At 45.3% G+C, this 16,211-nt stretch overlaps 1 protein-coding gene across 1 annotated transcript in view; it reads right to left on the bottom strand.

The window, feature by feature from the left end:
* Nucleotides 1-1,169: 1,169 nt before the first annotated feature.
* LOC126470022 (PAT complex subunit Asterix) overlaps nt 1,170-16,211 on the bottom strand; it is a 90,834-nt gene continuing 75,792 nt past the window's right edge. Inside the window, exon 4 of the mRNA XM_050097502.1 lies at nt 1,170-1,508. Coding sequence (XP_049953459.1) covers nt 1,427-1,508 — 82 coding nt within the window. The 3' untranslated portion in view covers nt 1,170-1,426. The remainder of the gene's footprint in view (nt 1,509-16,211) is intronic.

Raw genomic sequence — 16,211 nt, 5'->3', positions numbered from 1 at the left:
AGACCCTGGACATGTCTCACAAAAATTTGTAAGATGGCTGGGGCAGCTTTATAGCAGACACTTTTCATCGTTTATGAACATAAACTGAGCCTATGCTACAATACATTACCACCATCAGCATGGAAAGAAGTGCTTCACTCTACTAGGTGTGTGTGTTCAGTCTAATTGCCCGCATCTCGTGGTCGTGCGGTAGCGTTCTCGCTTCCCACGCCCGGGTTCCCGGGTTCGATTACCAGCGGGGTCAGGGATTTTCTCTGCCTCGTGATGGCTGGGTGTTGTGTGCTGTCCTTAGGTTAGTTAGGTTTAAGTAGTTCTAAGTTCTAGGGGACTGATGACCATAGATGTTAAGTCCCATAGTGCTCAGAGCCATTTGAACCATTTGTTCAGTCTAATTGGTAATGAGTGTATACTTTCAACAACATTGTTTTACAGCAGTTGTGTAAACCACACCTGAAAGGTGATCAAATATTCAATCTGCCAGGGAAATTCAAGAAACTCAAAGCCAGACACAGATTTCATGTTACAGATTGCTGATGGAGGATAGCCGACATGTTCTCATGGGACCATTTTAGTAACAGAGAATATTACATGGTTGCTTTTTTTCCACACATTCTTGTGAAACTTTTGCTTGATAAACATCAAACTTCTTAAAGATGTTTACTGAGTCAGTGATATTTTCACTTAGTATTCATGTTTTTGTAGTATCAGTATTTCTGCAGCTCTTCAAACATCAGTTTAATGCATAATTTATTTGTTGAAGAATCAACATTTTGTTTTGTTTACAAGTCAGTGGCCTTTGTTGTTTATATCTGTGATGGTTGCTGACCTTGTCTCCTGATTATTTAGCACAGAAACCCCAACCAGAACACTAAATGTTCTTGGTATGCTATGTGATAGATAACAGCATCTTTAGATTTTTAGATATAGAAAAATCTTACATCTGTTTTGTGATTTGAAAAACTTCAGTCTTTTACGGGATGCTGATTACATGCATCCTATTTTCTTCTTCTGTGTGATTTTCACATACTCTAATAAAATATGAAATCACTATTTTACAATCTGACATTCAAAACCATTTTATGACTGCCAAAAGGAAATTGGTCATTTTACATTCCTTGCCAAATTAGCTTCTTATGGTTAGGATTCATTCTAAAAATGTAAACAACATATTTCTGTTTTTAAATCCATATATATCAACAATTATAATGAAACATTGTCAACAGTGTTTTATTATTTACAATGCAATGATTGTTGTCTTATTATCGTCATTATTTTGAGTCTTAATTGTACTTTGTTGTAACCATGGCATTTATCAAATACCAACTTCTGTTATATAAAACATTTTTACAGGTGTGCATAGCACTACACAATTCTTTGATCACACTACAGCAGAATTTTCCTTCTGAAGTTCCTATGTTAACAACCATCATGGTAAAACTGTTGTCCAAGGTGGTGTCATTGGTTGTGGATTTTGCAAATACGACATGACTACAGCCGATATTGACAACCTGGAAAACACAAACAAAAGGTAAGTGTTTATACATGGGTAACATACAGAAATAACACAGAATAACAATTCTTATAACTACTGCTGCTACAAAAGTTATTCACAAATTAAATTATGTCTTACTTAGATGAAAATAACAAATGATGGGAATGGGGTCTATTTTTACATTCAAGGAAGTTGTCACATGGACAGAGAATTCTCTGACTAAAAATAATGGTAATGCCATGAAACAGTAATTATAGGGAAAATGACTGTCCTAAAAGAAGAATATAATAATCCTAAATTTCAATTAGCACATGTGGTGTTAGTATTATGTACAGGCTCTTCCTTCCAATAGCTAAGTTGCCAGTTTTTCTGCCTAGACTGTTGCTAAACCTATTAAATCATTGCAATTTTGACTTATTATGATGTTCTCAAGCGACATCTGCAACAACATAAATTACTTAAAGATATTAAGAAGACTAAGCAGTTGACATTAGAGCGGTCAGTTGAGAATGGTACAATAGGCTGAAATCACAACTGTTAATAAATACTTTTAATAACAATCCAACTGAAAATGTAATTTCTGAAATCTTGCAGGACTGTGGTCACTTGTAAACAGAAAAAAAACCACCAGCATTACAAATTTGTTATCTCTTCACGATATCTTATGTCTGTAGTAATAGCCTGCTGAAAAACAGGGTAATTCAACACATACCGAACCTGTACTAACAGAAGGAAGGAAGACTAGGGCTAAATGACTTTAAAACCTGTGCAAAGTGAATGGCCAGAAAATTGACTGGCCTTTTCGAATGAACCATCAATGCAATTCACCTTAAGTGAGTTGGGAAATATTACAGTGTCTTTATTGCCAGACAGGGATTTGAGCCTTATTCTGTTCTTTTTAAACAGGTGAAGTAGATCTGCATACATACTCCACAAGCCCCTGTATAGTGTGGATGTTCAAGAGAATTAAATCCTTTCCATACAGTCTATATGCCTTTTACACGATCTAATCTCTCTTATCGTACATTTATGACTGCTACACAAGATGTACAATGGTGGTTTCGCACAGACCCTCATATACTGGTTCCCTAAATTTACTCAACAAAGTTTTGGGAGAACATCTCCTTTCTTCCAAACATTCCCGTTTAACTCATCCCCCCCTCCTTCCACTACACTTTGGTATTGGTCTATACTGACCACCTATGATCCTCACAAAGAATATCTGAATTTATTTGATTTCCGAAATCATGTTTACTCGATAAGGACTCCAAATGCTAGGACAGTACTTCTGATTGGTTGCACTAGTGCCTTTACAGATGCACCGCACTATCTGGATTTCTTCCTACAAATCTAAGCCTTTCATTTGATTCCTTAATACTGACTTCAGGTGTTCATCTTGTTTCATACCACTTCTTAGTATTGCCCCTCAACAAACTACGTGAGCTGCTCATGAACTATGGACCTTGTCAAGGTAGGGTGGCTCACGTGTCTCAACAATATTAATAGCCATACTGTAGGTGCAACCAAAACAGAACACGCTCAGGGGGTTCACAACTCTTTTTTGAGTATGTGCTTGGCTACCACGGGGCCCCCAGCCTTTGCAGCATTACTTCCTTTCCGTGCTGTAAGCTTATACTTCCACTATCCCTTTCCCACTCTGCCTATCCATCAGATGGTTTACTTGGTGCTGACCCTGCTTGGACCTGGTTTACAACTGAGTCTCAAGTTTCCACTTGTAGCATATTCTACAACTTTTCATTAAATAAACACGTGATCCTTAGTGTTGGGTTTGACGTGCCACCAGTTTTCAAAATTCTCCAGATGTGTGGATCATGCAGGGAATTTTGCCCAATGCAGTGTATGCTCCATCTTTGTGCCTTTCCATCTCTGCACCCTTCCCTTTAATAAGGTAATACACACAAAACCCAGCACAGTAGCCATCCTGTTGTAAGGGGTAGGGGTGGGGGTGGAGGTGGGGGGTTGTCGGGGTGTTGTCAAATACCTGCACGGTGGTAGCCCCCTGACCACACAGGGATCACATTGTTGGTGCCTTAGCTGGAAACTCCCCATGTATGCTAAGGAGTATGTGCTCATCATGACTGGGACACAGGGACTCCGAGCAATGGCTTACTTGCCAGGCAGCTGTTACTGATTGGTTTTGGTTTTGTTTTGCTTTCTTTAGGGCACAAAAAACAACTGGGGGGGGGGGGGGGTGTCATATGTGCCCAAGTCAAAACTGCAGAACACGAACACAGAGAGGAGTTACACGACTATACGTCAGTCCCAATAGACAGAATAGGAGACAGCTAAAAACAGGCGGGGGGGGGGGGGGGAACACCATACAGAAATGGAGGTCCAACACTGAAAATTAAATGGCCTTCACCATATTGCTTCGGTGGATAAAAAGCAAAACACGGTCAACAGCCCATGCATCATTCACTAAAAAAGGCTGATAAATCAGAAGGCAAAGCCAGGATGGAATGTAAATTAAAAAAAAAAAAAAAGGGCATTCCAGCAGAAAGTGTCAGACAGTTAAAATTTGGTGGTAATGTGTGCAAAGTGGTGGGGTAGTGCCACTTAGTAAATGATGGCTAAAAAGCCAGTGCCCAATACGCAGTTGAGTTGAAATAATCTCCTCCCGGCGGGAGGGCCAACAAGAGGTCATCCAAAGACCTATGAGAGGCTTAATAAGCCAGATTTTATTCTCGTGAAGGGAGGACCATTGGTGATGCCAAAGGGACACCACCTCCTGACAGACAGCAACACAGAGATCATTGGAGGGAATATAGGTACCCGCAGGCTGAGGTATTAGGATGGCACCCTTGGCAGCAGCATCAGCAGCCTCGTTTTCTGGCAGACCGACATGACCAGGGACCTACAGAAACATGAAACTCACTTCACGAAGAGTGAGCAAGCGACAATTTTCCTGGGACCCCTGCACTCACTAAGTGATGAGCAGTGTACAATGCACATAGATATTGGATGGCACTGAGTGAGTCCAAGCAGAGGACACAACTGGGAAGGCTGTGTCGCTGGATGTACTCCATGGCCTGATACAAGGTGAAGAGCTTGGCTGAAAATACTTAGGAGTGTGCTGGAAGCAGATATAAAAAGACACGGGTGCCAATGACGTAGGCACACAGCCCGAGAGCCATTAGTGTTTATAGAGGTACTAGTGAAAGGTTCCATGCAAAGGTTGTAAAACTTGAGGTGATAGACCGAGGCTGGAGTAGTGTCCTTAGGAAGTGAATGAAGGCCAAGGCTAAAATGGACTGCTTCACAAAGCCAACGTGGTGAAGGGTTTACACCCACCGGGAAAGTTGCAGGTAGTGTGAAGCTAAGCTGCTGTAGCAAGTGGGGAAAGCAAACTCCAGGAGGTAACAGAAGAGGGACAAGCCCCATACTGATGATCAAAGGAATCATCAAAGAAGGAGGCATAGGCTGGATGGCCACCCATGGCACACAAACAGCACGCACACCTGCTGAGGAGAGAGTCACAGCTGTAGGACAGTGGTAGTTCAGTAGCTTCGGCATACAGACTCTCAACCGGGCTGCTCTAAAAGGCGCCCATGGCCGAACGTATGCCATGATAGTGGATAGTGTTGAGATGGCGTAAGAGGGATGAGCATGTAGACGCATAAAGGAAGCACCCATAGTTGAGTTTCGAATGGACAAGGGACCGGTACAAATGGAGGAGGGTGGTTCGATTGGCACCCCAGGAAGTACCATTGAGGACATGTAGGAGACTGAGGGACCGCGTACAGCGGGTGGCCAGGTAAGACACTTTAGAGGACCTAGAGAGTTTCCTATCGAGCATGAGCCCCAGAAATTTCTTAGTTTCAACGAATGGAAGGGCAACAGGCCCAAGATGTGGAGATGGTGGGAGAAACCATTTGCACCACCAGAAATTCATACAGACTGCAATAGATGGGAAAATAGTCAACAAAAAGAGCCGGATATGCCGGGCTGGAGATATTCCATTATAGGGTTAGTGGCGATAGCAAAGAGGATGACGTTCAGGACGAAACCCTGAAGCACACCATTTTCCTGACAAAGGTATCTGCAAGACAGAACCCACACACACCTTGAAAACCCAGTCTTGTGAAAATGCCCGAAGAAAACAGGGCAGGCAGCCACGAAAGCCCCATGTGTAAAGAGTATGGAGGATATACGTTATCCAACAAGTGTCTTAGGCCTGCTCCAAATCGAAAAACACAGCCACAGTCTGAGAATTCCACAGACAACCATTCATGACATGGGTGGACAAAGCAACGAGATGGTGAACTGCAGAACACTGCACTCAAAATCCACCCTGCGCAGTCATTAGTAAATGTTGAGACTCAAGCCACCACACCAGCCAGGCATGAATCGTGTGTTTCATCATCTTGCAAATGAAGCTGATAAGAGAGATGGGGCAGCAGCTACAAGGAAGGTTTTTGTCCCTACCGGGCTTAGGTATGGTTATGACGGTGGCTTCACACCAGCGTCCAGGAAATGTGTCCTCTGCCCAGACGCGGTTGTATGTGTTAAGCCGAAAGTGCTGCAACATCTGAATGTGGATGGCGTCTAGCCCTGGGGTGGAGGATCGGGATGAACTGAGAGTATGATCTAGTTCCCTCATAGTAATGACAGCATTGTAGCACTCACAATTTTGAGAAGATATAGGTATCGCCTGAGCCGCCTCTGCTCGTTTCCAATGGAGGATGGCAGGGGGAGAGTGGGAAGAGTTCAAAACTTCCACAAAATGGTGGCCCAAGATGTTGGAGATAGCAATAGGGTCCACGATGACATTGTCAGCGACTGTCAGGCCATAAATTTGAGAATGGATCTTGGTTCCAGAGATACAGCGGTGGTTGGCCCACACGACAGAGGAAGGTGTGGAACTGTTAAAAGAACTAGTGTTGAAATCCATCTAGCTCTTTTGCTATCCTGAAGAACACAATGACACTTTGCATACATCTGTTTATAACGAATGCAGTTTGCTAGCGTAGGGTGGCAGTAAAAATGCGGAGTGTGTGTCTACGTGCATGAATTGCTTTGGGGCATGCCTCAGTCCACCAAGGGACTGGGAGACGACGTGGTAGAGAGGAAGTGTGGGGTATGGAACATTCTGCAGCAGTAAAGATAATGATTCTCAGATATTCAACCTGGTCATCACAACTGGGGAAATCTTGTTCTCGAAGGTCGCCAGGGAGGAGTATAGCTGCCAGTCAGCCCTAGGAAGCTGCCGTTTAGGCGTGCACGCGGATGGGGTAGGGGTCAGCAAACAGACAGCACACAGGAAATGGTTGGTCGAGTAGGTGTTGGAAAAAAAAACAGACCACTCAAGATGATGTGCAAGCTGGGCAGCGCAAAAGGATATGCCCAAATGGGAATAGGTGTGCAAGGAGCCAGAAAGGAATGTGGGTGCTCCAGTGTTAAGGCAGAAGAGGTTAAGTTGGTTAAGAAGGTCAGCCAAGACGGCACCTCTCCGACAGGTCCTGGGGGAACCCCAAACGGTATCATGCGCATTAAAGTCACCAAGTAGCAAAAAATGGGAGAGGTAGCTGCTCAATAAGTTGAAGGAAGTCTGCCCTGGTGACAGCGAATGATTGAGGGACATATATAGTACAGATGGAAAGTCAGGTGGGGAAGGAAAAGGTGAACTGCCACAGCTTGAAGATTGGTAGTTAGCGAGATGGGTTGACTATGAATGTCATCCCGTATGAGCAGCATGATGCCCCCATGAGAGGGAATGCCGACCTCACGGGGAAGGTCAGAACGAATCGGTAAGAAATGTGAAAGTTCAAAGCGGTCGTGAGGGCGCAATTTAGTTTCCTAAAGGCAGAGTACAAGGGGATGCTGCGACGCTAAAAGCAGCTGTAAATCATCTTTCTGGGACCAAAGGCCACAAACGTTCTATTGGAAAAGAGTCATGATGAAGAGACATGGGGGTGTCGCCTCGGCAGCTGAAGAGTGACAACTGGGGAAGAGGTGCTACTACAGGGTACCGAAGCAGGGGGATCCTGCTCCATGTGGTCTACAGAAACATCAGCTTGCTTGTGCTGTCGGTCTGTTGAGTACAATGCCAAAAAATGGTTGTTGGTGTGCACCGGCGACATGGAAGGTGGCTGGGCTAAGGTACCACATGGCAACACCGTCGGAGAGGATCTTTTGAGTTGGTGAAGGAGAAGACCGTTTGCCTTTGGATGACTTCTTCGAGCCTTTCCGGTTAGATGAAGACTCTAGTGTTGTTTGGCTGGAGGGATGGAGGAAGCCTTCACGGGAGTACTCCTTCTGACCTTTCCGGTCGACCGGTTGCGTAGCTGGTTGTTTCGCCCCTTGAGGCAACAGTTTGCCGACTTGTTACACAGCTGGATGGGGATGGGGGTGGGGTGGGGTGGGGGTGGGGGGGGGGGGGGGGGGATGGCAATGCTACCTTGACACTGGGCGATTTCACAACCTCAAAGCTGAATTGGAGGGCACATGTTTGTGTGGCCATGTCCTTCGTGGAGCGAGGGGCAACAAGAACAGAACTATAGGTACCAGATGGGAGAACACAGGGTTGCGAAGAGGCAGTAACTTGCGAGCAACTGGATAAGGCACCTTTTCCTTTACCCGAATCTCTTGTACAGCCCTCTCATCAAGATACACTGGACAATCCCGAGAGCCGGCGGCATGGCCACCTTTGCGGTTGATACAGAGGGGAGAAGGAGGTGGACAGTTGTCCTTGTGTGCATCTCTACCGCAGGTGACACTCGACTGGGTGTCGACAAGACATTCTAGTGTGGTTAAAACAATGACACTGGTAGCAGCGCATTGAGTTCAGAATGTATGGCCAGACAGTGATAATTTCATAGCCAGCTTTGAGCTTTGCTGGAAGCACCACTCTATCAAAGGTGAGAAAGAGTGCAGGTGGGCACTAAGGAGGAATCTACCTTTTTCATTACACAATGAACGGCAATGACACCCTGATCAGAGGGGTAAGATTGTATTTCAGCCTCAGTCAGACCGTTGAGCAGCTTGGTGTAAATTACACCACGGGAAAAATTCAAAGTTGTGTGGGTCTCGACACGAACAAGGTAACCGTGGAGAAGCAAGACAGCAAGCAGTAGTTGTGCTTGAGAATCAGAATTGGTCTCCAAAAGCTAAGTGCCATTCCTTAAATGAGATCAGGATTTCACAGGGCCAGTAACTGCATCTACACCTTTATGAATAATAAACGGATTTACCTTGGCAAAGGATTGACTGTCTTCAGTACGTGAGACCATGAGGAACCGCAATGCAGAGAGAACGATCTTTGAATCATTAGCATCGTTGCATTTACATTTTATACAAGTGGAGTGGGAAGATGATTGACTCATCACGAGGAAATACCCCACAATTGCCAGCGTCTCCGATGGCATGCTCCTTCCAACTGGGGGCCCCTTCACAAGGTGCCTTAGGTGATTGTTCACACCTCCCAAACACCTGATGGAGAGACTAACTGGCAATTTGGGAAGGTTACAGCTCAGGCATTCACCCCTCCCTGGGCCTGGCGTGTACCAGGGGGTATGTTACCCAGTCACCTGTTACACATCAGACGTGTGGGCCAGCCTTCAGGAGTGCACAGGGAGGAAAAGAGAATTCTCAAACGCCGAAGTGGAGGAATGAGAGGAGAAAGGAAAAGGGAGCGAATAACACAGGGGAGACTGTTCGCACGTCAGCGACAGAATGCCAAACATTCCAAAGAATACTCCAGACATGTTTCCCAAGGGAGGGAAAGAAGAACAGCAAGAGGATAGACATGCAGCACGGAAGGGAAAAAGTGCTGCAAAGGCTCGGGCCCCGTGTTAGCCAAGCACGAACCCGCCAAAGAGTGGTGAGCCCCCTAGAAGGTAGCTGTTGCTGGGGGTACATGGTACCTGTGGGGAAATCCCCTGTTTAGAGTGGGTGGCACCATGGTGGATGAGCCACAAATAAAGCAACCCCAGTAGTCTCTGTGAAAGGACAGTCATATTTCAATGCAGATAGATACGTCCCACGTTTCCTTCCCTGTCTGCACTGTGTGAGGGATGTAGGGCTACGTGGCAAGCAGAGTAAAAATCCCCACAATACTTGGTTTGTACATGGACTGTGGGCAATTCCTTCTTGGCCACAAAGCCCTTATTCTTTGTGGAGAACTTAGAAGACAAGTTTGGGATAGTGGCACCCATCTCTAAAATGAAAAGTCGGTCAATTTTGATCGAAATGGCATCCCCTGCCCAGTCACGGGCACTACTTGCTAGTAACAAGCTGGGTGACATACCAGTGACTGTCATTCCCCACAAAAGTCTAAATTTTATTTAGGGCATCATTTACCACAGATACCTGCTCTTACAATCTGATGATGAGCTACGCACCAACTTGGAGCGATGTGTACATAGGGGGCCAAATGACAATAGGGACACTATTGGTGCCTTCCTCTTGGCCTTTGAGAGTGATTCATTGCCTTAAAATGTCAATGTGATGGTATACCAATATGATGTGGAACCATACGTACTCCCCCTCCCTGTGTGGTGCTTCAAGTGCCTGAAATTCATTGCAATGCTAGCCCAATCTGTCGAGATTGTGGAAGAGCGCTACATGCTGACACTCCTTGTGCCTCGTGTACCTGGTATTACCTTGAATCGCACTATCTACATTGATTCAGATGCCATCGCCAAACATTTTGCTCTGGTCTACGCTCAAGCCTAAGCATCTAAGAATTATCAGCCTGCCTTCCCTCTTCTAAAAAGTGGGTTGAGAAAAAGCAATTACCTTTTACTACACACCACCTGGAGCCATATAATGTTCCATTCGGTGAGTGGGTATTTGTCAGTGTCTTAGCCCACTGCCCTGATACAGCCCCAGGGCTGGACCACATCCACAACTAAACGATCAGGCACCTACTGGTGAACTGTCAGCATCCTATCGTTGTCATCTTTAACTGCATCTGGAGCAAGAGCTATTTCCCACCACAATGGCAAGAAAACATTGTCCCAGTACTGAAACCAGGTAAGTACCCTCTCAAGATGAACAGTTATTGCCAAATTAGTCTCATCAGTATTCTCTGTAGTTGCTTGAATGCCGGCATCTGGGTTCGAGTCTTCTTGCTTCGACCCAGGGTGGGTTTTGCCAAGGCTGTTCCACTACTAATAATCTGTAAGTTTACCTGGGCTCTTGTCATCTGAACGGCTTTTTCGCAACATCAACACCTTACAGCCATCTCCTTCTTCATGCAAAAGGCGTATGACCCCACATCTTGCTACCTTACATGAGTGGGGTCTCCAGGATTCACTCCTGATTTTCATCCAGAACTTCCTGTCACACCATATGTTTCAGGTTTGAGCTGGTGCTTCACACAGTACCCACCATATCCAAGAGAATGGGGTCCCACATGGAACTGTACTGAATGTTCCTCTTTTTCCAGTAGCAATCAATGGTTGTGGGGTCCCCAGTATCACCCGCCTTGTATGCTGACTAATTTTGCCTCTACTATTGCTCCTCTAATGTGGGCGTGAATGTCAATTGGAAGGCACCATACAAAATGTGCAGGCATGGGCCCTCACCTATGGCTTCAATTTTCAGCTGCCAAGACTTGGGTCATGCACTTCTGTCAACGTCGTACCATTCACCCACAATCAGAACTTAACCTCGATGACCAACTACTCAATGTGGTGGAGACTTACCACTTCTTAGGACTGATTTTATATTGTTGGTCAACTTTGATTCCCCATCTTCACCAGCTTTAAGCGAAAGTACTAGTTGTACCTTAACACACTAGAAATCTACTCTGTAGGAATCAGCATGGGTTTCAAAAAAGACGGTCGTGTGAAACCCAGCTCGCGCTATTCGTCCACGAGACTCAGAGAGCCATAGACACGGGTTCCCAGGTAGATGCCGTGTTTCTTGACTTCCACAAGGCATTCGATACAGTTCCCCACAGTCGTTTAATGAGCAAAGTAAGAGCATATGGACTATCAGACCAATTGCGTGATTGGATTGAGGAGTTCCTAGATAACAGAACGCAGCATGTCATTCTCAATGGAGACAAGTCTTCCGAAGTAAGTGTGATTTCAGGTGTGCCACAGGGGAGTGTCATGGGACCGTTGCTGTTCACAATATACATAAATGACCTGGTGGATGATATCGGAAGTTCACTGAGGCTTTTTGCAGATGATGCTGTGGTGTATCGAGAGGTTGTAACAATGGAAAATTGTACTGAAATGCAGGAGGATCTGCAGCGAATTGACGCATGGTGCAGGGAATGGCAATTGAATCTCAATGTAGACAAGTGTAATGTGCTGCGAATACATAGAAAGATAGATCCCTTATCATTTAGCTACAAAATAGCAGGTCAGCAACTGGAAGCAGTTAATTCCATAAATTATCTGGGAGTACGCATTAGGAGTGATTTGAAATGGAATGATCATATAAAGTTGATCGTCGGTAAAGCAGATGCCAGACAGATTCATTGGAAGAATCCTAAGGAAATGCAATCCGAAAACAAAGGAAGTAGGTTACAGTACACTCATTCGCCCACTGCTTGAATACTGCTCAGCGGTGTGGGATCCGTACCAGATAGGGTTGATAGAAGAGATACAGAAGATCCAACGGAGAGCAGCGCACTTCGTTACAGGATCATTTAGTAATCGCGAAAGCGTTACGGAGATGATAGATAAACTCCAGTGGAAGACTCTACAGGAGAGACACTCAGTGGCTCGGTACGGGCTTTTGTTGAAGTTTCGAGAACATATCTTCACCGAAGAGTCCAGCAGTATATTGCTCCCTCCTACGTATATCTCGCGAAGAGACCATGAGGATAAAATCAGAGAGATTAGAGCCCACACAGAAGCATACAGACAATCCTTCTTTCCACGAACAATACGAGACTGGAATAGAAGGGAGAACCGATAGAGGTACTCAGGGTACCCTCCGCCACACACCGTCAGGTGGCTTGCGGAGTATGGATGTAGATGTAGAACACACACTACTGCCCGAATAACACCAGCTGGGATGCAGATCGCAATACCCTTCTGCAGCTTTACACAGCCCTGATACAATCCCACCTTCATTATGGAAGTCTGGCATTTGGTTTGGTATCACCCTTAGCATTACTGATACTGGATCTGATACACCACTGCGGGGTTCGACTTGCAACAGGAGCCTTTCAAATAAGCCCTGTGAACAGCTTACTCGTGAAGGCTGGGGTCTCTCCATTGCAGATCAGGCACCAACAGCAGCTTGTCAATTATGCTATTCACATTTGCAGCTCCACTAAGCATCCAAACTACCATCTCCTTCTTCCAAACATGGTAGTTCATCTCCCGCAACAAGGGTCCAGGCCCGGCTCTGGGATTATGATTGCAATCCGCATCCGGTCTATCCTCTCTGAACTTCAGTTTTTCCTCTGGACCCACTCAAGTACACCTCCTTGGCACATCACTCAGCCAAAGATTGATCTTGACCTATCACAAGGTCGGAAAGACTGTTCATGCTGAGGCCCTCCGCTGCCAATTTTTCTCCATCCTTTGAGGAGATTATTGTGTAACGTCCCGTCGACAACGAGGTCATTAGAGACGGAGCGCAAGCTCGGGTGAGGGAAGGATGGGGAAGGAAATCGGACGTGCCCTTTCAAAGGAACCATCCCAGCATTTGCCTGAAGTGATTTAGGGAAATCACGGAAAACCTAAATCAGGATGGCCGGAGACGGGATTGAACCGTCGTCCTCCCGAATGCGAGTCCAGTGTGCTAACCACTGCGCCACCTCGCTCTGTTTCGCCATCCTTTTTACATCCTGGGGTTCACATGAAGTCTGCACTGATGGCTTGATGGTCACATATGCTTTGCTTACGCTCACATGGGACGTACTGAACTGCATTCCTTGCTGGACAGCTGTAGTGTTTTCACTGTGGAGTTAGTAGCCATCTCTCGTGCTCTTAAGCATATCCGTTCCTGCACTGGTGGGTCCTTTCTCATCTACAGCAACTACTTGAGCAGTTTTCATGCTTTCAACCAGTGCTACCCTTGCCATCCCTTGGTCATTGCTGTCCAAGATTCCCTGCATGTCCTTTAAGAGTGCAGACACTCAATGACCTTCACCTAGGCCCCAGGCCACACCCAGGCCACATAAGGGTCCCAGGGAATGAACTCTGTTAGCCAATAAGCCAACTCTTGAATTTGGTATTCTGGAAACAGACCTCTGATCTGTATTATGCCATCAAGTTTTAGGTGCCTGGAATATGGAATGGCACCAAACAAACTACTGGTGATAAAAGATACTATAAATCTGCAGAGGTCCTCTATGCAGGCCTCTCACTAGGACCCTACCATCTTTAGCCGGCTTTGTATTGGCCATACTTTGCTGACTCATAGTTGTCTCCTCTGGAGCGAGGACTCCCCCCTACTGTCGTCGTAGCTCCCATTTGATGGTGGTGCACATTTTTGCAGGTCTGTTCCAACCTAACCGCCCTGGAACGGACTATCTCCCTGATTCGCTACCCCTGGATCTAGCTTTATGTTCTATTTGTGAAGAGCGCTTTTACCACTCTCTTTACAGTAGAGCCACTTAATCGTATTGGCCCATTTACAGGTTGGCAGATTACTGTTGCCCCCTCTGCCCAGACCAGGCTGTGGTTGTTTGTGCTTGGTGGTACACCCTAGTCCTCGTCCTACCTGCTCTTTTACTCCTCCCCCCCCCCCCCCCCCTCACATGTTCTTTTACTCCCCCCCCCCCCCTCACGTGCTCTTTTACTCCTGCCCCCCACATGGTCCATTAGATTTTTTCACCTTTTCTCCCGCTGTGCTTTCCTTGCTAGTCCCTAGAAGGCAATTGCTGAGTGGAGTACCTCTGGTAAGTGGCGGGTGGGGAATGTATATCCCCTCATTTGACTCTGCTTTCAGGGGCTTCCGGCTGCTCCCTAGGTGGGGCACATCACTTGCCATTCTTATTGTGTCTCCCTTTCTTCTTTTTGTCCCTTATTTCAGCTTTGCTGACCTTCAAGTTTCTTCTTCTTGTTTTTGTGTGGTAGGCTGTCTGACATACAGTCATCTAGACCTATCTGTTCAAGGAAAAAGGGACTGGTGACCTAGTAGTTTGGTCCCTTTATTCATCCAACCAACCAACCAACCAAAACAGAGGTTTAACTGTGTAGAAGGCAGACTATCCAATGGCACCTGAAGAGGGATATCAGCCTTTCCAGTAGTTGCAGAGACAGCAGTCCAAATGAACAAATAATCTGTCCCTGTAACATTACACCAACATGGACTAGCTATGCTAGTACTGTGAACAGCTGAAAGCAAGGGGAAACTACAGATATTTTTCCTGACAGCCTGCACCTCTACTATATGGTTAAATAATGACAACATCCTCTTGGGTAAAATACTCTGGAGGTAAAAAAATCCCCCATTAGGATCTACAGCAAGGACTACCCAGGAGAATGTCATCAGGAAAAACACACCATTCTATGGGTTGGAGCATGGAAAGTTACATGCCTTAATAGAGTAGGCAGGCTAGAGAATTTAAAAATTAAATGGAAAGCTTCAAGTTTGATACCATGGGAATTAATGAAATGTGATAGCAGGAAGAAAAGGACTGCTCGTCTGGTGAGTACAGGGTCATAAATACAAAATCAAATGGGCAATGCACGATTAAGTCCAATAATGAATAATAAAATAAAAATGGGGGTAAGCTACTATAAATGGCACAGTGAAGGCATTATCATAGCCAAGAAAGACACAAAGCCAACACCACCACAATAATACAAGTTTATATGCCATCTAGCATGATAAGATACAAGAAATTATTTGGATAGTTAAGGGACATGAAAATTTATTTGTGATGGGGGACTGGAACTTGATAATAGGAAAACAAAGAGAAGGAAATATAGCAGGAGAACTTTGACTAGAGGAGAGGAATTAAGAGGAATTTTACACAAAGCCTAATTTAATCATCACTAACACTTGGTTTAAGAATCATGAAAGAAGATTATATTCGTGGAAGATACCTGGAGACACCAGAAGGTTTCAAACAGATTATGTAATGATAGAACAGACCATTTTGAAACCACATTTTAAAACTGCAAAACATTTCTAGGGGCAGACTTGTGCCCTGACCATAATTTATTGCTTACAAACTGCAGAATTAAAATGAAACTGCATAAAGGTAGGAAATCAAGGAGAGGAGAGGAGGCCTGGATAAGTTGAACAAACCAGAGACTGTTTAGAATTTCAGTGGGAGCATTTGGCCAAATTGATGAACAGGTGCAAGAAGTACAAAACAAATGGATAGCCTCGAGATGAAACCGTGAAGGAAGCAGAGGATCAAATAGGCAAAAAGAAAAAGCCCAGTGTGTTTCTGGATGAGGTATCGAATATATTGCTTCCCCCTACTTATACCTCCCGAGGAGATCACGAATGTAAAATTAGAGAGATTAGAGCGTGCACGGAGGCTTTCAGACAGTCGTTCGTCCCGCGAACCATACGCGACTGGAACAGGAAAGGGAGGTAATGACAGTGGCACGTAAAGTGCCCTCCGCCACACACCGTTGGGTGGCTTGCGGAGTATAAATGTAGATGTAGATGTAGATGTAGAAATCCTCAAACACACGAGATACGCAAGCTTATTGGTGAAATATAAAGATCCAGCACAACAAGCAGACAAAAGGGAATACAATCGTTTAAAAATGAGTGCCAAAGCGCAAAATTGTAAAGCAGAACTGGCTGCACAAGAAATGTATAG

Source organism: Schistocerca serialis, chromosome 3 (assembly GCF_023864345.2).
Source record: "Schistocerca serialis cubense isolate TAMUIC-IGC-003099 chromosome 3, iqSchSeri2.2, whole genome shotgun sequence".
Taxonomy (NCBI): Eukaryota; Metazoa; Arthropoda; class Insecta; order Orthoptera; family Acrididae; genus Schistocerca; species Schistocerca serialis.
This window is presented reverse-complemented; position numbering and strand designations above follow the sequence as displayed.